Genomic DNA, 21,086 nt, shown 5'->3' on the forward strand with positions numbered 1-21,086 from the left:
AGTTCAATTTTTCTCTTGTCACTCACAATAAGGTTATTGAAGGTAATATCTTCACTTTATTCTTTTCCATTTCCCCATCTCCCAAAGCCACCTTGTGCACTGAATTGTTATTGATTGTGTGGACTATGTGTGTCCCATTTCCCTGTAAACTCACATTATGAGGCAGCAGTCACCTGTCTTCTCTAATGAGTGGCACCACCCAGTACAACAGCCAATGGTGTAAGAGAAAAATCTAAATGAAATGTGAGAGTAAGAAACAGAATCCTAAATCTCCATAGTTAGACAAGGAGTTGAGTCAGCCCAACTATCATGGAGGGTCCAGCCAGCAATTCGCATTTCAAAATATCCTTTCTGTCCTTTCTTTCTTTTTTGAAGATTATGTAAGTTTGCATAAATCTTTTGCTACTCCATAATCCATGTATGGGTTTTATTTCATAAAGAGCCCTTGGATGGCCCTTAAATACCAGAATAAAGAAGGGGGGGTTAAGCTATTTTTTGGTTGAACAACTTCTACACTTTTGTCGGATAGAGCATATATCTGGAGGGGGAAATGAAAAGCACGAAAAGCGGGTGCTCATTTAAATGGATCTCACATCCCCGTGCCCCCTGGCGCGCGTCAACGTGCTGCTGAGCTCGCGCTATTCCTGCGGCGGGAAGAGAGGAGGTGACTTGCGCGTTTGGCTAGTTTCCCAACGTCGGGGAAGGGGGGGCGACAGTGAAAGATTAGCGTGATAGTGCTCCCTTTAAATACCGGGCACCGACTGATCAAAGCGTCTCATTCATAGCATATCCTCTGCCAGTGCAGCTATCTGGTACGCGCTCCCGTCCCCAAACCTAACCCGCGACATGGCAAACGCTTACCTGCAAGGAGTAGAGATCTCTGCATCACAGTTCCTGGATATTTTTCACCATTATGATAAAGATGGTAACTTATTCTTTAAGATTGTGGATTATTCATGGAGATGGCACTGAAGTAAAACGATTTTTGGGAAGTTTTGCGCCAAAGACCCTCATGGACCATTTGCGCTTTTTAGCGGGTTTTCGAAAATATGTAGTAGCCTACAGTATATTGAATGAAAAAGTCGATTTAGCTGTCAAGACTGATATTTGTTCTCAACTTTATCCATTGACAAATTAGATTGACAAATATTTTATAGCGACATTTTCAATATTTACAAAAATATAAATGAAAGGTTTAGGTACTAAAATGGAAGTTGTGCATTTTTCCAAAGTATGATTCAGTCATACAGCTGTCATGAAACGGCAAATTATGGATTTGATCCTGTGCGTAATGTTCTTAAACTTAATGTAGGCTACTTTACGCATGTCTTTGATTGATTTGGTGCTTACTTCTTGCAGGTAATGGATATATTGAAGGGAAGGAGTTGCAGAGTTTTATAAAAGAACTTCAGCAAGCTCGAAAACAGGCAGGACTTGTAAGTAAACTGAATTATTTTAAATGTTTTAAACTCTAAAACATGAATGTATTGGCAGTGGGCCTGACAACTAATTGTCTTCTCAAGCTGAACTGTATCTAGTATTTAAATGCGCTTGGTGTGACCCTCATTCCAATTACCTTCATCAGATAGGTCATACAGTAGGCTAGACATATTGACATTGCGAAACCAATGGGTGGTTGATTAGGCTACTGGTGGTGCCACAGTTGAAAGCGTTCAAGTTAAAACATTGTGTGTGTGTGTGTGTGTGTGTGTGTGTGTGTGTGTGTGTGTGTGTGTGTGTGTGTGTGTGTGTGTGTGTGTGTGTGTGTGTGTGTGTGTGTGTGTGATGTGTGTGTGTGTGTGTATGTGTGTGTGTGTGTGTGTGTGTGTGTGTGTGTGTGTGTGTGTGTGTGTGTGTGTAAGAGAGAGGGAGCGCTGGAGGGAGAAGGAGAGGGAGAGAGATTGGGGTGAGGAGAAAGAAAACTCAGTGCACCATTACAGGCACCAAGCAGTTTTACCCCTGATGCTGGTATTATGTGCACACCTTACACGTTTTGTGTCAGTTGTGTCTGTTTCAGTAGTGACATAATGTTGTCTTGTCAACATCCTCATCACTCATAATAGTGATATTCGCTGTGTAATAATAATCTGTAATATTTCATGTTTTTTTACTAGAATAATCAAAAGGTTGGATTATAAAAGGCAGTATAGAGCATGTCATTGAGAACATTTAATTTACAGAAGAGTCTAAATGCATATCTTAGATTTGTTGTTGGTTCAGTGATCACAGGGTTTTCTCAAGAGATGGAAATGGTGCATTTCATGTAACGCTTCACTGAGCTTCCATTTTAAAGTACTGTCATGATATTGTGAAACTGGTTGTTCTTCATTGACCCTTCGCTAAGCCCCACCCTCCTTGGTTACTGTTGCAACCGCGGACAACATTTTTCCTGGAAGCACAATTCCCCCTTCTAACCACTGGCGAAATCCCCTCACAATGATCTCAAACGGTGTTTTTCATACACAATGAAATTATACACTGACTACCCCTTGCTAATCAAGAAATTATCTGGTATGTTGTAGTGGATTGTCATTACAATTGATTCACTGGAACCTGGTAAAATGATGTTTGTAGTGTGATAGCCAATGAATCTATGGCTCTGAAATCACTGTCAGCATGCAGTCAAAGCGTACTAACTTCTTTTGGAGCTAACTAGTGCTCTCAAATCGTATCCTGACGTCGACAGCAGATTGGAGTTGTATTAATAACATGGCTAACTTAGCTAGCTAACATACATTTATAGAAAACAAGTTATATTTAGTGGCAAGCTAGCTAGCATTAGCAACGTTTGGTGGTCAATTAGCATGAGAAATAGCTAACCAGATGAACTACCAAACAATGTAACAAAAGTATAATTTTGGATTCTAAAAATACTCCATTAACAGGCTCTGGAATCACAAGTACCACTGGTGCACTATTCCATTGTTTAGCCATTTAAAACATGTATTTTTTTTTTAAGAACTCAGGTTCTCTCACAGCCCTCACCGGCTTTTATGTGTTTCAAACATGAGCTTCTCCGGGGTGTAGTACTCGAGACAGTTGCTATCCATTGGAGCACTACGATTAGTTGCCCAGAATTCTGGGGCGGGGCTTAGCGAAGGGTCAATTGACATTGATTAATACATTATGACTAGTTATGAGGTGTCAAGTACATGTCTGGTCTACCAATATTCCATGTCTTTCCATGCCTGAACGACATGGAACAACCCCATATTCCTGGTGCGTCAGATTGATGGGTTGATGGATGTATTTCCCAGATTTCCATCTTGCCCCAATGCGGAAAAAGCAGTTTTGTAAAATTCTGTTTTCCATTCTGACCTTGTTATTTGACATTGGTATTTTTATTTGTGTCTCAACTCATCGTTTTGGGGTCTGAATTGGATTGAGTCACCCATTGCTCAGTGACAAACAGCACTGCAGTGCACTTTCCTACTTTGCATTTGGGAAAGGTTAAACACTTATTTCCCATTCTGTGCACAAGCAATTAGCCAAGCCTCTATAGAGCAAGCCATTTGGCACTCAATCCCAGATCTTTAAACAGGAGTAATGGCTCAACATTTGCCAGACACTGAAAACACCTTTTGATTTACTCTATGGGGAGAGAGCACATTGGGGAGTTGATTATGGAAAATCGCAGCATTTACCATCAAATTAAGTGACCATTTACAACTGCCAAATCAATGGCCAGTAAGAAAACATCATTGAAGTGCATTTTGAAGTAGGATTGGAGTTATTAGCATATCTGACACCACCTTATGCAGAGAGATGCCAAAGATGGTTTCCACATTTTGCATGGGCATCATCATCAGAGAGATCAATACAGAGATCAAAGATTTTGACTGCATAGCGCATGCAGTGTGTTGATTGGCTCAGGGTCCTCTTACTTTGAAATTCCATGGAATTCAATCAAACATGCACTTTAACATTTGCAGAGTCACTTGACGTTGGATAGTGGACATGATTTTGATTATGTCATACAGCAATAAAGATGGCTTCCAAAGATGGCCGCCATGCATCTCAATGGACACACACATGGACTAGAAGAAGAGCTCACTCGTAGTACATCTTCCTTTCATACAACATAATCATTTTACCACGAAAGACAAGGCCAATGTAAGAATATTGCCTACTTTCTACATGTTGCTACGTATTGCCTACTTTCGACGTGTACACTTTTTTCTCCAGTGAGAATGCAAGGTGGTCTTCTTCTCTAGAGTTAACCTCTTGTGCCAGTTTCTCTGAAAGGAAAATTATGATATGATAATGGTCGTATATTTGGAACATATTTGGTCAGCGCTGGTGTGATACTGGGATTTACAGATATTTGTTTATAGCATCTCAGCATATGGTTCACATTGTTCTTGAAGCAATGCATTGCTTTTATTGATTGTGTTTTGGAGATTAAATGCAAATGTAAAAATCTAAGTCCTACTGTGTTTATATTCCTATTATAGAAAGGCTCTATAAAACAGACATTAGTCAGTACTAAGGTACTTCTGATGTTCTCATGAAAACATATAGTACTAACGCCTCAATCACACCGATAGCGTCATTGCATTTTGGTACAGCAGAAGTACATTAATTTCCAATGGAACACTGAGTTTGCCTTGCAGCATTGCGTTGCAGAGACATTTGCAGTGCGTTCTGTGTGGTGCATACGTTGGATGGTGCGTTCTGTGTGGTGCATACGTTGGATGGTGCGTTCTGTGTGGTGCATACGTTGGATGGTGCGTTCTGTGTGGTGCATACGTTGGATGCTGCGTTCTGTGTGGTGCATACGTTGGATGGTGCGTTCTGTGTGGTGCATACGTTGGATTTATCAAACTTATGCGTCAAACTGTATGCGTAGACGACTTGACAGAAATGGTAGTAGAAGGTGAATGTTGAACTTTTGTTGAACACATATCCAGATGATGCTGCGTACCATTTTGCGCAATGATGGTATAGGCGTGGTCGAGGTGTAAGATACACTAATATTGATCTTTTATCCTTGGATATCAAATTGAATCTAGTTATTTTTTTTACATCTATCTTACAACTCATTTACTTTTACCATCGACACAATGGGAGTGAGTGATCATAGTAAAGGCCATGTCCATCTTTTACAGCAATGCTCAATTTGCAGCATAAAGCCTAATTTATACCTTACACAACTTTGCAACACAAGAACGCAATTAATTACGCATGCAATAAAGCCCACTTCATCAGGCTTACCGCAAGGCCATGTAGCAGATAAGTGCTACCCTTTAAGTGTTACACATCATACAGTATCTACAGTATCACATTGTCACATGTAACACTTCCCAGTCCCAACATAGACAATGTCAAATGGCTGCCTTTAAAGGCCCAGTGTGTAGTCACAAACATGATTTTCCTATGTTTTATATATATTTACACACTATGAGGTTGGAATAATACTGTGAAAATTGCTAAGAAGCTGTTGTTTCTTTTTGACCATTTTAATGGAAAACAATCACAGTAAGCTACTTAATTGTTATCCATAAATCATTTGATATTGAGATAAAAATGGCTGCATTGGACCTTTAAGCATCTTCTATTATAACTTATTTTAGCATTCTCTTGTGGCACTTCGTATGCTTCTATGAAAGTACCTGACAGTATCAGTGCCTCGTCAACTCGATTCAATTACACTGAACGTGTCAGTGGAGATCTTTATCCCTCCACACCAGGCATTACATCAGTAGCTGGCTGGCTGTGCAGCCAGGTCAACTGTGATACAAGTCAGTATTCGACGTCCATCAATGTCTGAGGACGTGGGAAGATGACGTGGAACCAGCCTCTAGGGGCAACAGTGAGAGCTGTTACCTTCAAGTAGGTTTGGGTTTTGCTAGGGCGTTGTGAACGGGAATGGCAGGTGGGCGTAAGCATCTGATTCGAAAGGTTGCAAGTTCTAATCTAGCGATAGAATGTTGTTTTTTATATTTGGTTTTAAACATATCCCAAACCTTAACCATTCAGAGTTAATGCCTAAACTTAACCTTAAACACTTTGAAACTTTACATTTGGAACAACTTCAAAATTTGCCATTTGAGAAACATGGATCAACGTCTAATTCTGCCTTGAGACTTTGAGAGCTGGTTGGGCCCCTCCGTACATGCATAATCAATGCATCGCGTGGCCATCTGTATGTCTGCAGCGACATGGACTGACCTGTGCTAAAACTGATGGGTGAAGATTACAACACTCGCTCCTAATCTAATTCAGATTGGATAACATGGCCATCTGCTTAGCATGTTAAATGGTGTTTGTGAGGACACAAGGTATACAAGGTCTTTCACGGCACCAGGTTTCTACTAAATAGCCTTTCCAGATAATTGAGCAGATTTACTGAGCCGTCTCATGTTATCAGTGCTTGCATTTCAAACAACTAAAAGCTTCCCTGCATAAAACATAATTACTTGTTATAAGGATGTGTGAATCCCTATTTATTTTCGTTGTTAACAAATATGTTTATATGTTGATTTGTGTGTAATTCTTCAAGGCAAAAGCTACTGCAATTAATTGACACTGTAATTTTCACTCTCTCATAGGAGCTTACAGACCAAATGAAGGCTTTTGTACAGGAATATGAGAAAAATACAGATGCCAAAATTGGAATTGTTGAGGTGAGAGTCTACATAAACTCATGATGCAGTATACACACACAGTAGGTTAAGACCCACCTAGAATTTGGGACTTTCAGGGACACCGGATCTTGAAACACTGACAGGTTTATAGGGGGCTTCTCCCTCTATGAAAGGTGTTCAAATATAATTTTAAAAGACAGTCACTTTAGCCATGCAGGGTCAAGGGGATTCATATCTCTGCTATAGATGGATACTCTGAAGCTTTAGCTGACAGACAGGGTCCTGATAGGGTCATTCAGCTGTACACAAATACACCAACGCGCGCAAACACACACACAGTGATTACACAAAAATAGAGGTAAGACACATCATTTGAAAGTGGAAAATACATCTATTGTGTTTGGAATACGAGATTTACGTTTAGATTGGATTCTCCAGGAGCGTGATGGAAGAACAGGAGTCCTGTATGAAAGCACATTTTTGGCATGGGGTGTTTCAATGCCACCGGAATGGTTATATTGCAGATGTCTGATGGATAGTCTAGCGGGAGGAGTCTGAAAGTTTAGGCCGGGTCTCAAACCGGATTTACAATGCACTTCTAAGCAGCCAGCTGGGTTTGCTCACTGGGCAAAAACTGGTAGAATCACTATTGTTTTACGTTATTTAAAAAAATACAAATAAATGATGTGTCAGACCAGTGGGTTTGATCAAGACGTTTACACAGATCAGACAGACACAAGTGTGATTCCTCAGTTTCAAGGGTGTTTATTTAAAACAAAGAAAAAGTAAAGAAACCGGTCTCCTTCCGGAGACCTCTTCCAGGTTACCGTCTTCTGAGCTCCGGGGAACGCTGTCTCCTCTGGAGTAGACCACCGAGCCCCTCGGTTCTAGCAGACCGTGAGGACATCTGTCCGGTAGCGACCTCTCACTACCTCCAACCCTCCTGGAAGCTTTATGGGCCCCGTACTGCTGGTGAGCAATCAGCCCCTTGATTACTCACCAGCCCCAATAAGGGGCTGATTGCTCACCAGCCTCAATCAGCCCAAATTAGTCCTGGCCGGAGGACCCGTTGAGACCTGGCACGTCCAGCAGAGGGAGCCACCGGTGCGTGATGTAGACTCCGACTGTCACCAAGCCTCGACGAGTCGCCGCCTGGTGGGTTGTCTACAGTACGCCACACAAGAATCAACTGGTGACTCAATCATTTGTGTCCTTTCCCTTGGCCATCCAGACCAGGGGATCATGGTCCGTGATCAGGGTGAAGTGGGTGCCCAACAGGTAATACTTAAGAGTGTCTAGCGCCCACTTCACCGCTAGACACTCTTTCTTGACAATCAAGTACTTGTTTTCTCGGAGTATCAACTTCCGGGTTATGTACATGGGGTGTTCCTCCCCACTGTGTACCTGGGACAGGATGTCCCCTAGTCCCGTGTCGCAGGCATCCGTCTGCACCAGCATCGGTACCTGGAAATCCCGCGTCACGAGAATCGGATGGGAGCACAGGGCTTCCTTCAGCCACCTGAATGCCGCTTCGGCCTCATCCGACCACTTCACTGTTTTTGGGAGGCGGGCGCTGGTCAGATTGGTAAGGGCTATAGCCGCAAAGTTGGGGATTAACCAGCTATAGTATCCCGCCAGCCCCAGGAAGGACTAGACCTGTGCCTAGGGGCATGGGCCAGTCACAAACTGGCTGGACCTTCGTCTCCTGGGGCTTGACGTTCACATGTCCGATCAAATACCCCCAGGTACTCAAACCTTATCGAACGCCAGCTTGCATTTCTTTTGATTCACTGTCAATCCGGCTTGAATGAGCACATCCAGTACCGCCTGGAGACGCGTCAGGTGCTCTTCCCAACCTTGGCTGTGGATGATGATGTCATCCAAATAGGCCGCTGCGTACTGTTGGTGGGGTCGGAGGAGTCGGTCCATCAGCCGTGGAACGTGGGCTGGGCTCCATGGAGACCGAACAGGAGGACCCGGTATTGGTATAAACTGTCCGGAGTCGAGAATGCCGTATTTTCCCAGGAGGAGGCTGCCAAGGGTACCTGCCAATATCCCTTGGTCAGGACCAGGATGCTGATGTACTGGACCTTTCCCAACCTGTCGATGAGCTTGTCTACCCTCGGAAAATACATCCGTGTTCCGATCGATGAGCTCCCGGAGTGCTTGCTTCTGGGCCGGTCCGAGGTCCTCATTGCTCGAGACCACCACTGGTCCCGTCGATGTCCTGGGTTTCGACCACAACACAGCCAAGGATGTCCTCATGTGCCACCTCTTCAATAGGTTCACGTGGTAAATCTGTTCGTGTTTCCATCTCCCTGGCTGCCGTACGCGGTAATTTACGGGTCCCAGCTTCTCTGTCACCTCATACCGTGCCATGTTGCCAGGAACTTACTTTCTGTGGTGGGGATTAAAACTAGCCCCTTCTCACCCACATAGAACTCTCGGGGCTGGGTACCCCGATTGTAGACCTTGGCTTGGGCGCACTGGGCCTTCACCATATGTTCCCTTACTACTGGCCATATGCCTGTCATCCGCTCCCTCATCGTCTCTACGTGTTCCACCACGCTGCGTAAGGGGGTCGGCTAGGCTTCCCACACCTCCCGTACGGGAATGGCCTCGGGATAACGGGTGGCATAATCTACTATTACCAGGATGTACCGGTGTCCTCGGGCCATTTTTACCAGGGGGCCCACTATATCCATGGCGATGCATTCAAACGGCACTCCAATGATCGGTAGGGGAACCAGCAGGTTCCGGAAGTGTGCTTTTGGTGCGGTGATTTGACACTCGGGGCAGCTCACTCCCAATAGCCTTCCACGGCCTGCCTCATGTGGAACCAGGCATTTCCTGGTCTTCTCCATTCCCAGGTGCACCCCCAACAAATGGGTGTGGGCCAGCTGGAGAACGGTTCCGACATACCAGCGGGGCAGCAACAGCACCTCTCGAAGTTCCCCCTGTTCGTGGGACACCTGATACAACAGGTTATTTTTGATTTGGAAGTCACTCAACAAGCTGGCCATCCACCGCTATCACTTGGGCCGCGGCGGCTTTCAAGTTCGGATCCTCCCACTGGAAATTGAAGAGAGGAAGCATGGGCTCCTCCTCCGGTTGTTCACCCCTTCGAGCCCCAACTCCGGGTCCGTAGACACGGGGTTGGCAACCGCTTTCTTCCGGGCCGTGCAGGTGACGGTCCGTCCCCGCTCTCGTCGGTTGCCAGCTCATTCGCTTTTTCTCAGCTCGTGCCTCCACATTGCCGAGAACAGCGAACAATCTAGTCCCACGAGGAGGGGTACCGACAACTCAGGTACAGCACCCACCACCATCTGACAGCTTCCTTGTGGCGTCACGATGGTGGCCTGCCTGGTCGAATACTGCCTGCCCGGTTGAATGTCGCCGTGGACACAGGAGACTGACATAGCGTTACCACACTCCCAGAATCCAACAGAGTGTGTGTGTCGTGACCATTGACTTTCACCGGCACCATGGGTAGTTCACTGTGGGCCCAACATGAGATGAGGTAGTTTACTGCTTGGCCCGACTCATCTCCAGGGCCCGCTGATGGCATCGACTCCTCTTGACAAGGGCAATTGCATGCGAGGTGTTCCCGGGCGCCACACTCAAAACATCTCCTTCGATCTTCATCCTCCTGGGGTTGTTGGCAGCGGGTCAACTCTCCCCCGGCTGTCTCTCCGCGGGTCTGCAGTCCTTTAGCCCGGCTGACTGTCGGATTGGGGAGTACGGTGGTGGGGTCATCCTTCTTTCCCCTCCGACAGCTCCCGGACTTGACCTGCATCCCTTTCAGCAGGGCCTCTGTATTCTGGTGTGTCTCCACAGCTCACAAGAGGTCCTCCAAGGTCTGGGCGCGTAGGTTTGCCGCCCTCTTCATGTGAGGTAGCACCCATAAGAAGCGATCCATGACCACTTTGTCGATAACATGGAGGGTGGCTATGTCGGTTAGGAGCCATGCTCTGGTGATGCACAGTAGGTCGCACATCTGGGCTTGGGGGGAAGCTTTCGGCCACAAACCTCCAGTTGTGGACCAGTTGGGCCCGACGGGCCAGGCTGTACCCGTAGTGGCTGAGAACCTCCCTCTTGAGACAGTCGTAGTTAGCCACCTGTTCGGTGTTGAGTTCATAATACACCTTTTGGGCATCTCCGGACAGGAAAGGGGCCAGCAGACTCGCCAAATTCACCTTGGGCCAACCTTTCCGGAGTGCTGTCCGTTCAAACGTGCAGAGGTAGGTTGTCGTCCTCTGTTAGCTTAATTAAAAACTGATTGGGATGCGATTCGGTCTGCTTTTGTCCTCGCAGCTTCCTGACGTCCTCCAGCAAGCGGACATTCTGTAGACGCTGTTCTTCCAGCATTCGTTCCTGAATGTCCTGTTGCGCTTGTTGTGCCTGAACAAACTGAGCTATCAACTCGGCCAAGCTGATAGTGCGTAAACGTCAACCCTGGTCTGACCACGTTCTCAGACTTGCCCTGTCCGGTAGCAACCCTCCCATGTGCTGGCCTCCTGGCAGCTTTATGGACCCGTATGGCTGGTGAGCAATCAGCCCCTCTGTTTGTCACATGGCCTCGACGAGACTCCCCCTGGTACGCCACAATGATGACATTGAATCAATGTGGAAAACTGATTGGATTTGAAAAAAGTAATCAACATAAGGGAATTTAGTCTTTTTTTCACCCAACTTTAACCTAAATCCAATGACATAGTGATATTTTTTGTTGATTTCACGTTGAATTCTCAACCAAACGTAAATCAAAACCAGACGTTTAAATGACGTCTGTGCCCAGTGGGTGGTGGCTAAACTGTCACAGGGTGCCATTCTTTGCCACTGATCAACTGTTAAAAATAAATGGGACGTTGAACCAATGTAGCATGTTTCAGGACAATACAGTGTTATCTCTTATATATTTTTGTTCTTTTCTCTGTGTCATAGCTAGTACAAATATTGCCCACAGAGGAGAACTTCTTGTTATTTTTCCGGCAACAGTTGAAGTCTTGTGCGGAATTTATGCAGGTAATTTTCTATTAACCAATATTATCTATTTAAATGTTTTCAAGTGGCTCATGGCATAAATATAGTTTTTTACTGATTTAACTATTCTCTCCTCATTGATGATACAAACCCCTATTTCACTCATTGTCTCATTCCAGGCTTGGCGATGTTATGATGCAGACCATAGTGGCTACATTGAAGCAGATGAGCTGAAGGTGAACAATGCTGGACTGTAACTTGCCTCCCAATTTGTATCTTGATGAACTGTCTCATTGTCCTCTCTATTTCATTAAGGGGATATAGGCTCACAAGGAGCCTCTGAGGTCAAGGCTTATCTGGACTGTAACTTGAAATCCCTTTTTTATTGTAAATCATTTTGGTAATTGAGCATTTTGTAGGAATCTCGGGGGAGTTTTGTCTTTCTTAACCCCAGTACCAAAGTTTCACTCATATACAGTACCAGTCAAAAGTTTGGACACACCTATCCATTCAAGGGTTTTTCTTTATTTTAACTATTTTCTACATTGTACAATAATAGTGAAGACATCAAAACTATGAAATAACACATACAGAATCATGTAGTCACCAAAAAAGTGTTAAACAAATCAAAATATATTTGAGATTCTTCAAAGTAGCCACCCTTTGCCTTGATGACAGCTTTGCACACTATTGGCATTCTCTCAACCAGCTTCATGAGGTAGTCACCTGGTAATGCTTTTCCAACAGTCTTGAGTTCCCACATATGCTGAGCCCTTGTTGGCTGCTTTTCCGTCACTCTGCAGTCCAACTCATCCCAAACCATCTCAATTGGGTTGAGGTCAGGTGATTGTGGAGGCCAGGTCATCTGATGCAGCACTCCATCACTCTCCTTGGTCAAGTAGCCCTTACACAGCCTGGTGGTGTGTTTTGGGTCATTGTCCTTTTGAAAAACAAATGATAGTCCCACTATCAAACCAGATGGGATGGCTGTAGTAGCCATGCTGGTTAAGTGTGCCTTGAATTCTAAATAAATCACTGACCGTGTCACCAGCAAAGCAGCCCCACACCATCACACCCACCTCCTCCTCCTCCACGGTGGGAACTACACATGCGGAGATCATCGGTTCACCTACTCCGCGTCTCACAAAGACATGGCGGTTGGAACCAAAAATCTCAAATTTGGACTCATCAGACCAAAGGACAGATTTCCACCGGTCTAATGTTCATTGCTCGTGTTTCTTGGCCCAAGCAAGTCTCTTCTTCTTATTGGTGTCCTTTAGTAGTGGTTTCTTTGCAGCAATTAAATCATGAAGGCCTGATTCACGCAGTCTCCTCTGAACAGTTGATGTTGAGATGTGTCTGTTACTTGAACTCTGTGAAGCATTTATTTGGGCTGCAATCTGAGGTGCAGTTAATTGCCCATTTCTAAAGCTGGTAACTCTAATGAACTAATCCTCTGCAGCAGAGGTTACGCTGGGTCTTCCTTTCCTGTGGTTGTCCTCACGAGAGCCAGTTTCATCATAGCGCTTCATGGTTTTTGCAACTGTACTCAAAGAAACTTTCAAAGTTCTTGAAATTTTCCGGATTGACTGACCTTCCTGTCTTAAAGTAATGATGGATTGTCATTTCTCTTTGCTTATTTGAGCTGTTCTTGCCATAATATCGACTTGATCTTTTTCCAAATGTGGTTATCTTCTGTAAACCACCCATACCTTGTCACAACACAACTGATTGGCTCAAACGCATTAAGAAGGAAAGAAATTCCACAAATTAACTTTTAACAAGGCTAACCTGTTAATTGAAATGCATTCCAGGTGACTACCTCATGAAGCTGGTTGAGAGAATGCTAAGAGTGTGCAAAGCTGTCATCAAGACAAAGGGTGGCTACTTTGAAGAATCTCAAATATAAAATATATTTTGATTTGTTTAACACTTTTTTGGTTACTACATGATTCCATATGTGTTATTTCATAGTTTTGATGTCTTCACTATTATTCTACAACATAGAACATAGTAAAAATAAAGAAAAACCCTTGAATGAGTAGGTGTGTCCAAACTTTTGCTGGTACTATACGTTGGCTATAACCTTCCCCAGAGTAGTGTCAAGGAAGTTGTGGAATAATTAAGTTGGATTGATGTGCACTCTGAGTGAGCTATACACTCTATCTAGAACCTAAAAGGGTTATTTGGCTCTCCATAGGATAACCCTTTGAATAACCCTTTTTGGTTCCAAGTAGAACCCTTTTGTTCTATATGGAACCCAAAAACGTTTTACCTGGAACTAAAAAGTTTAGCAAACTCCAGGTGTTAACATTTTTTTGATGACATGAAAATGAAGCTCTTTGGCCACGCACGCCATGGTGGGTTTGGCGTCGCAAAAAATATGAATATGCAGAAAAAATCCCTCCATACCTACTGTAAAATATGCAGGTGGATCTTTGATGTTATGGGGCTATTTTGCTTCCTCTGGTCCAGGGGCCCTTGTTAAGGTCAATGTCATCATGAACTTTACCCAGTACCAGGACATTTTAGCCAAAAACCTGGTTGTGTCTGCCAGGAGGCTGAAACTTGGCCACAAGTGGATCTTGCAGCAAGACAATAACACCAAGCACACATCAAAATCCACAAAGAAATGGTTAGTTGACCACAAAAAATCTACATTTTGCAATGGCCATCTCAGTCTCCGGACTTGAACCACATTCAAAACCTGTGGTTTGAATTGAAGAGGTCCATAAGCACAGATGAAGGATATCATGGATCTGTATAAAGAAAGGGTCTAAGATGCTTTCCAATGTGTTCTCCAATCCATAAAACATTTTTGAAAAAGGCTCAGTGCCATTATCCTCGCAAGGTAAGGTATTGAAAACAGGGGTGCCAATGATTTTGACCCCTATCTTCTTGTGGAAAAAAAGCAACTGTATTAGTATAAAATAATTTCATTTTTCAGTTTTTGTTGAGCATACAATATACAGTGCCTTCAGAAAGTATTCATACCCCTTGACTTTTCCACATGTTGTTGTGTTACAGCCTGAATTCAAAATTGATTACATAGATTTTTTTCCCTCGCCCATCTACACAACACCCCATAATGACAAAGGGATAATAAGTTTAGACATTTTTGCAAATGTATTGAAAATGAAATACAGAAATATCTAATTTACATATGTATTCACACCCCTGAGTCAATACTTTGTAAAAGCACCTTTGGCGGTGATGACAGCTTTGAGTCGTCTTGGGTATGTCTGTATCATCTTTGCACATCTGGATTAGGGGATTTTTTCCCATTCTTCCTTGCAGATTTTCTCAAGCTCTGTTAAGTTATATGGGGAGCGACGGCTAATAGCAATCTTCAAGTCTTTCCGCAGATTTTCAAAGGGATTCAATGATCTCAGAGTCTTTCATGTGGCTTTTGGCAAACTCCAAGTGTGACGTCATGTGTATTTTTCTCAGGAATGGTTTCCGTCTGGCCACTCTACCATGAAGCCCATATTGGTGAAATGTTGTAGAGACTGTTGTCCTTCTGGCAGGTTCTCCCATCTCAGCCAAAGAACTCTGTAGTTCTGTCGGAGTGGCCATTGGGTTCTTGGTCACCTCCCTAACTAAGGTCCTTCTTGCCCGGTTGGTCAGTTTGGTTGGACAGCCGGCTCTAGGCAGAGTCTGGGTAGGTCCATATTTTTTACATTTCCCAATGATGGAGACCACTGTGCTCTTGGAAACTTTGAACACTTTAGAAATTGTTTTATACCCTTCCCCAGATATATGCCTCATCACAATTAGAACTCAGAGATCTACAGACAGTTTTTTGGACTTCATGGTATAGTTTCTGCTCTGACATGCACTGTCAACTGTAGGACCTTATATAGACAGGTGTGGTTCTTTCTAAATCATGTCCAAACAATTTAATTGGTCACAGGTGGACTCCAATCAAGTTGTAGCGACATCTCAAGGACGATCAAAGGAAATTGGATGCACCTGAGCTCAGTTTAGAGTGTCATAGAAAAGGGTTGTGAATAATTATGTAAATTAGGTATTTGTGTATTTCATTTTTAATAAATTTGCTAAACTTTCTAAAAACATGTTTTCACTTTGTCATTATGGGGTATTGTGTTTAGAAGAGTGAGAACATTTTTCTCCATTTAATCCATTTTGAATTCAGGCTATAACACAACACAATGTGGAATAAGTCAAGGGGTATGAATACTTTATGAAGACACTGTAGCTCAGTATTTGTATTATTTATTTTATAGAGTCTTTTTTGCTCATCTTTATCAAGGGTGCCAATATTTCTGGACCTGACTGTACCTCCCGCACAGCATTGCATTTAAAATGTGTCTGCTACAGCAGGCGTTGTTGTCAAACTGATCTTTCTGCTTTTGCTTAATTTCCAGAACTTTTTGAAAGATCTGCTTCAGAAGGCTAAGAAACCATATGACGAAAAGAAGTTAGATGAGTATACACATACCACAGTAAGAATATAGTTTATACTTATGCAGCTAGCCTCAGCAACAACTTTGAGAACAGTGTAGCTAAATGGCTACAACAAATAGCTCCGTACAGTATAGTCCTTAATTTTCTGTTTTGTAGAACTTTAATTTGTTTATTTTTTTTTCTCTTCCAGCTCAAAATATTCGACTCAAACCACGATGGGAAGTTGTGTTTGGCAGAAATGGCGAGGTCTGCTTATGAAGTTTTGTCCTGTGTGATATGAATGATATATCTGTCTACACATCATGCTGTATATGACCTGAACACAATTCTTACAATGTGTGTTTTTTTCAACAGGCTGCTACCGGACGAGGAGAACTTTCTACTCAAGTTTCAGGTTGGTGGTTATTCCCAGAGTAAATCCGAGATGGAATCGGAAAATCAAATTGACCTTGACTCAATTGTCTCCTCTCCCTCTCTTTTCCTCCCCCTCTCCCTCCTGTCTTTCTGTTACAGAATGTGAAGATGGTGAGAAGAGAGTTCAACAAGATCTTTGAGTTATACGATCAGGTACATTCCAATAATACATTGTCATTATGCACCCTCTCAAAAAAATAAGAATCACTCTCTGTTATGGCTTTTTGAATGTTTCAATGCATCTCAAGACACAGTATGAACAAGGACAGAAAGTGGTTCAGAACGTGCTAGTCTAGGAAATTGCTGCTCTCCAGGGATGCACTCCCTCAATCTTTCTCTCTTATCCTCTTTATCTATCTCTCCTTCTCTTTCTTGCTCTTGTTCTCTCTCTGTCTATCTACCGATTTCTCTTCCTATTGCCCTTATTTGTATGCACAATGGATACAGTGCATGGTCCCCCCCTGCCACCATCACTCTTCCTCTCTCTCGCTCTTTCACGCTCTCGCTCTTCCCCCATCCCCATTTACCCCACCCTCTCCATCTCTTTCCTCTCCCTCTCTCCCCCTATAATGTATGACTGTCTGCAGCAGGTCGGCCCATACCTTCTCTCCCGTGGCAGCGCATGTAATCCATATTGACTGGCAGGTTCATGTTGCGCAGGCGGGCAGGCAGGCTGGTAGGCAGACAGGCAGGCAGGCATGGAGGCTGACAGGCAAACAGACAGGGAGGCGGGCAGACAGACAGACAGGCAGACAGACAAGGAGGCAGGGAGGCGTTCTGGGCCTTGCTGATATGTGACATCCAGACCGGTAATTGGGGCAGCAAATGACAACACATTCTTTAGTTTGCCTGTAGAGCATTACAGGACAATTAATCTGAGTGGCTGGCTTTTCATGCTTTTCCATTAGTTTTAGTCTTCGACCATAGAACCTGGTTTAAAGATTTAGATTGTTAGAAGTGCCATGTTGGCACCTACTGTCCCACATGGTTCCTGATGATGGTGCTCTTGTTGCCAACACAGAGGATTGATTGCTAGACTCTATGGTATAGTATTTCTATTGGTCTGAATGGAGTTGGACACACAGAGAACTCCCCTAAAGTGGATAGGAATATCCTTGTAAAGGTATCAGTGATGTGGTTATAATATTGCTTTCAGGCACACGAGCCAGTACATAGATGACCAAAAACAAACAGCTCAAATTCATGAATAGAAAATATGAGCAAATATCCGAAGGGCCCATGAACAAGCTGTTCAAATATACACATCTGTTCATTAGGCCTATTGTTTTGTTTGTTTACTGAGATCAGGCTTGTGAGATGTAGCGTGGTATCATGTTGACACTACATACCAAACCAAACCCACAGGCAGGCTAAATGGTGTGACATTGTGTTTCTTGTGTGTCTCTCTCTGTCTTTCTCCCCCTCTCTCTCTGTCTCTCTCTCTGTCCTTCTCTCTGTCTCTCAGGATGAGAATGGCTATATGGATGAGAATGAGCTGGATGCCCTCCTCAAAGATTTGTGTGAGAAGAACAAGAAGGTGGGTTTCCATTCTGTTTAATTGATGGAGACTAAGGGCAAGATTCAATCAGTTTCGCCTTAACCCGCGATAATCAAGAAGAACTGCATACCAGTCTCATTGTTTTTATTTAGGCGATGTCTGAGGTGTAACTGCGTTGGAGCTGTCAAATCAGCAAGCGGCTCCCGGCGTTATACTTATCGCGGACATTGCCATTGGATGCGCCAAGTCGAATTAGTAATAAACCCACACCGCTAAAACACCAGCTATGCGGGTGTCAGCTTTCAATGGTTAATGCTTGATCTGATTGAACCTAGGTCTGAACAGTCCTAACAAATCTTTTGGTTTTTCATCTTGACACTTCAAATATCACAGAGGGCCTTGTTTGTTGCCTGTGGTGATATGATTGGCCTGAGAACAATCACAGTACCTCTTCAAACAAACTCATAAGAGCATGTTTGGAACTGGACAGATATCCTGTCTGTCTGTCTGTCTGTCTGTCTGTCTGTCTGTCTGTCTGTCTGTCTGTCTGTCTGTCTGTCTGTCTGTCTGTCTGTCTGTCTGTCTGTCTGTCTGTCTGTCTGTCTGTCTGTCTGTCTCTCTCTATCTTTTTCTCTCTCTCTCTCGCACTCTAACAGCTGACTTTAAAAATAGTTTTCTGGATGTCAATATATCAAAGCCATATGTGACCTGCATGTAGAGCCTACTCCTCTTTTTTTGTGCAAATATTTTGTGTCATCTTTATGAGCTAAGCTTTGGGCCAGCGACCATCTCATAGCCGCAGGGGATTTTGAAATGAAAAAGTAGGGTCAATGTCAAATCTGTAAAAGTCAAGGGATGAAAATGACTAGTTGGATGTCTGCATCTGTTTCTTGTCTCCGACAGGTGCTGGAAGTCAACAAAATCCCCACATATAAGACCGCCATTATGGCGCTATCAGACGGGGGCAAGCTGTACAGGACAGAGCTAGCGCTGGTGCTCTGTGCTGAGGACATTTCAGCCCCTGCCCCCTTATAAACCACACCCCCTCCACCCCCTTCCAACCCGCCTCCCTTCCCCTCACTCATGAAGTGTTTAAAGATACTGTAGCTTGAAACTCCAAGGATGTAGGGTGTATTTTTGTTTCAGTTTTTGCTTTTCTTTCAAGAAATCTGTCAATTTGCCAGTGACAGTGTGTGCGTAGCTAGGACACATTATCAGAGACATAGGGTGTCACATACTTTTCAAACCTTTTGTTTCTATACTCTTTGTAAATGTACAGATTTTTGTAACAATGAGATTGATACCACCATTGAAAGTCCCTGTACTTTGTCTTCTCTATACTACATACTCCAACCTCTCATTGGCTGAAAGAGAGGGTGTGTCCCCTACTGACCAGTGACAACAACGTTTACCGTACTGTTAAATAATATCTCTACACCAAGTAGTCAAACTACTAGTAACAATAACTTATACTATTAGAATTATATCCCTCCAGTAGCCTAAGCAATACGTTACTAAAATGTTTCTGTAATGTGGTGCATGGAAATGAAAAATAAAGAAAATAGCGGAAGAACAGTTCCGTGATGTGAGACCATTTTAAGCTATATATCGTTTTGCAGTGCATGTTAGTTGTTGAAGGCTAGCCTTGTGTGGAGGTACTACTGAATGGACAAGCACATATCTCAGAGTTGTGTAGCCTAACCCCCGTGACCCCTGACCTGCCCTGTGTATAACGATGGTGCCAGTCTCTGATGTGCTACATGGACCTTTTTTTGCACTGTAAACAATGCCATGCCCCACCATGCTGGGCACCAGAAACACTGTGTAAGATGTAATAAAAACTAAATTCAACAACTACCTTACACCCCAACTGTGTGCATCGCTGTGTTGCTATTTGACTGACATAGGGTGGAATTGACAATGTCAAGAATGATATGGATGAAACATAATAATAATTCATTTAATATGAAAAACACTGAAGGCTCTGAAGAAAATAACAAGAAAAGTTTATATATACAGAGTGTACAAAACATTAAGAACACCTGCTCTTTCCATGACATAGATTGACCAGATGAGTTCAGGTGAAAGCTATGATCCCTTATTGATGTCACTTGTTAAATCCACTTCAATCAGTGTAGATGAAGGGGAGGAGACAAGTTAAAGAAGGATTTTTAATCCTCGAGACATGGATTGTGTGTGCCATTCAGAGGGTGAATGGGCAAGACAAAATATTGAAGTGTCTTTGAACAGGGTATGTTAGTAGGTGCCAGGCGTGCCGATTTGTGTCAATAACTGCAACGCTGCTGGATTTTTCACACTCAACAGTTTCCTGTGTGTATTAAGAATGGTCCACCACCCAAAGGACATCCAGCCAACTTGACACAACTGTGGGAAGCATTGGAATCAACATGGGCCAGCATACCTTGTAGAGTTCATGCCCTGACGAATTGAGGCTGTTCTGAGGGTTAAAGAGGGGGGTGCAAGTTGCAACTTAATATTAGGAAGGTGTTCCTAATGTTTGGTATACTCAGTGTGTGTGTGTGTGTATATATATATATATATATATATATATATATATATATATATATATATAAGCTATATAGAGGTGTCGTCAGATCTGGTGGACAGGAGAACAGAATTAACATAGGTATTTGAAAGCTATTCTGAACAGCACAGTTATCTGTGCCTTAAACGAGGCCAGAGACACTACAGCCCTGACATTGACTGGAAGTTCCACAGTCGAGGCGCTGCAAAACTGAAAGACCCTGTCACCCATAAATGTTTGTCTGCAGTGGGGCTGCTGAACAAGTACAGACCTGGAGGTTCAAAGGGTGTGTGTGGGGTAGGAGGGTAGAATGAGGTCAGACAGGTCCTTGGCTCCACAGTTGTGGATAGCTTGGTCGGTGTGAACCAGGATTTTAAAGTCAATGCGTAAGCATATGGGGAGCCAGCGGAGGTTGAACAGCACTGAAGGGATGTGCTTACAGGGGGAGGTGAGGACACTTCAGATGGAACTTCCTTAACCTGTGTGCCAATCTGTTTCTGCTTTGGACAACTTGTCGTTGCAACAATGCAGCGTTGCTGAATGCAGAAACAGTCTGGTGCCCAGGCCAGGAGCTTTCTGTAGGCATAGGGGCACTTGAAGTTACACGCTGCTTTATGACAGACAGAGGGAA

General features: G+C 43.6%; 1 protein-coding gene across 1 annotated transcript; it reads left to right on the forward strand.

Moving 5' to 3' along the window:
* The first annotated feature begins 650 nt into the window (after positions 1-650).
* On the forward strand, positions 651-19,767 carry calb1 (calbindin 1). Its single transcript, XM_014201175.3, has 11 exons — positions 651-925; positions 1,360-1,436; positions 6,552-6,626; positions 11,532-11,612; positions 11,750-11,806; positions 15,959-16,036; positions 16,189-16,244; positions 16,353-16,392; positions 16,512-16,565; positions 17,878-17,949; positions 18,814-19,767. The coding sequence occupies exons 1-11, from the start codon at positions 847-849 to the stop codon at positions 18,943-18,945; spliced, it is 801 nt and encodes a 266-aa protein (XP_014056650.1). The 5' UTR covers positions 651-846; the 3' UTR covers positions 18,946-19,767.
* The last annotated feature ends 1,319 nt before the right edge of the window (positions 19,768-21,086 follow it).

This window comes from Salmo salar, chromosome 05 (assembly GCF_965601325.2).
Source record: "Salmo salar chromosome 05, fSalSal1, whole genome shotgun sequence".
In the NCBI taxonomy this organism is placed as follows: Eukaryota; Metazoa; Chordata; class Actinopteri; order Salmoniformes; family Salmonidae; genus Salmo; species Salmo salar.

Coding starts and splice junctions, on each gene's coding strand:
- calb1 (XM_014201175.3), top strand. CDS start 847: ATGGCAAACGCTTACCTGCAAGGAGTAGAGATCTCTGCATCACAGTTC. Junction 6,627..11,531: donor CCAAAATTGGAATTGTTGAG/GTGAGAGTCTAC, acceptor TCTGTGTCATAG/CTAGTACAAATATTGCCCAC. Junction 17,950..18,813: donor TGTGTGAGAAGAACAAGAAG/GTGGGTTTCCAT, acceptor TGTCTCCGACAG/GTGCTGGAAGTCAACAAAAT.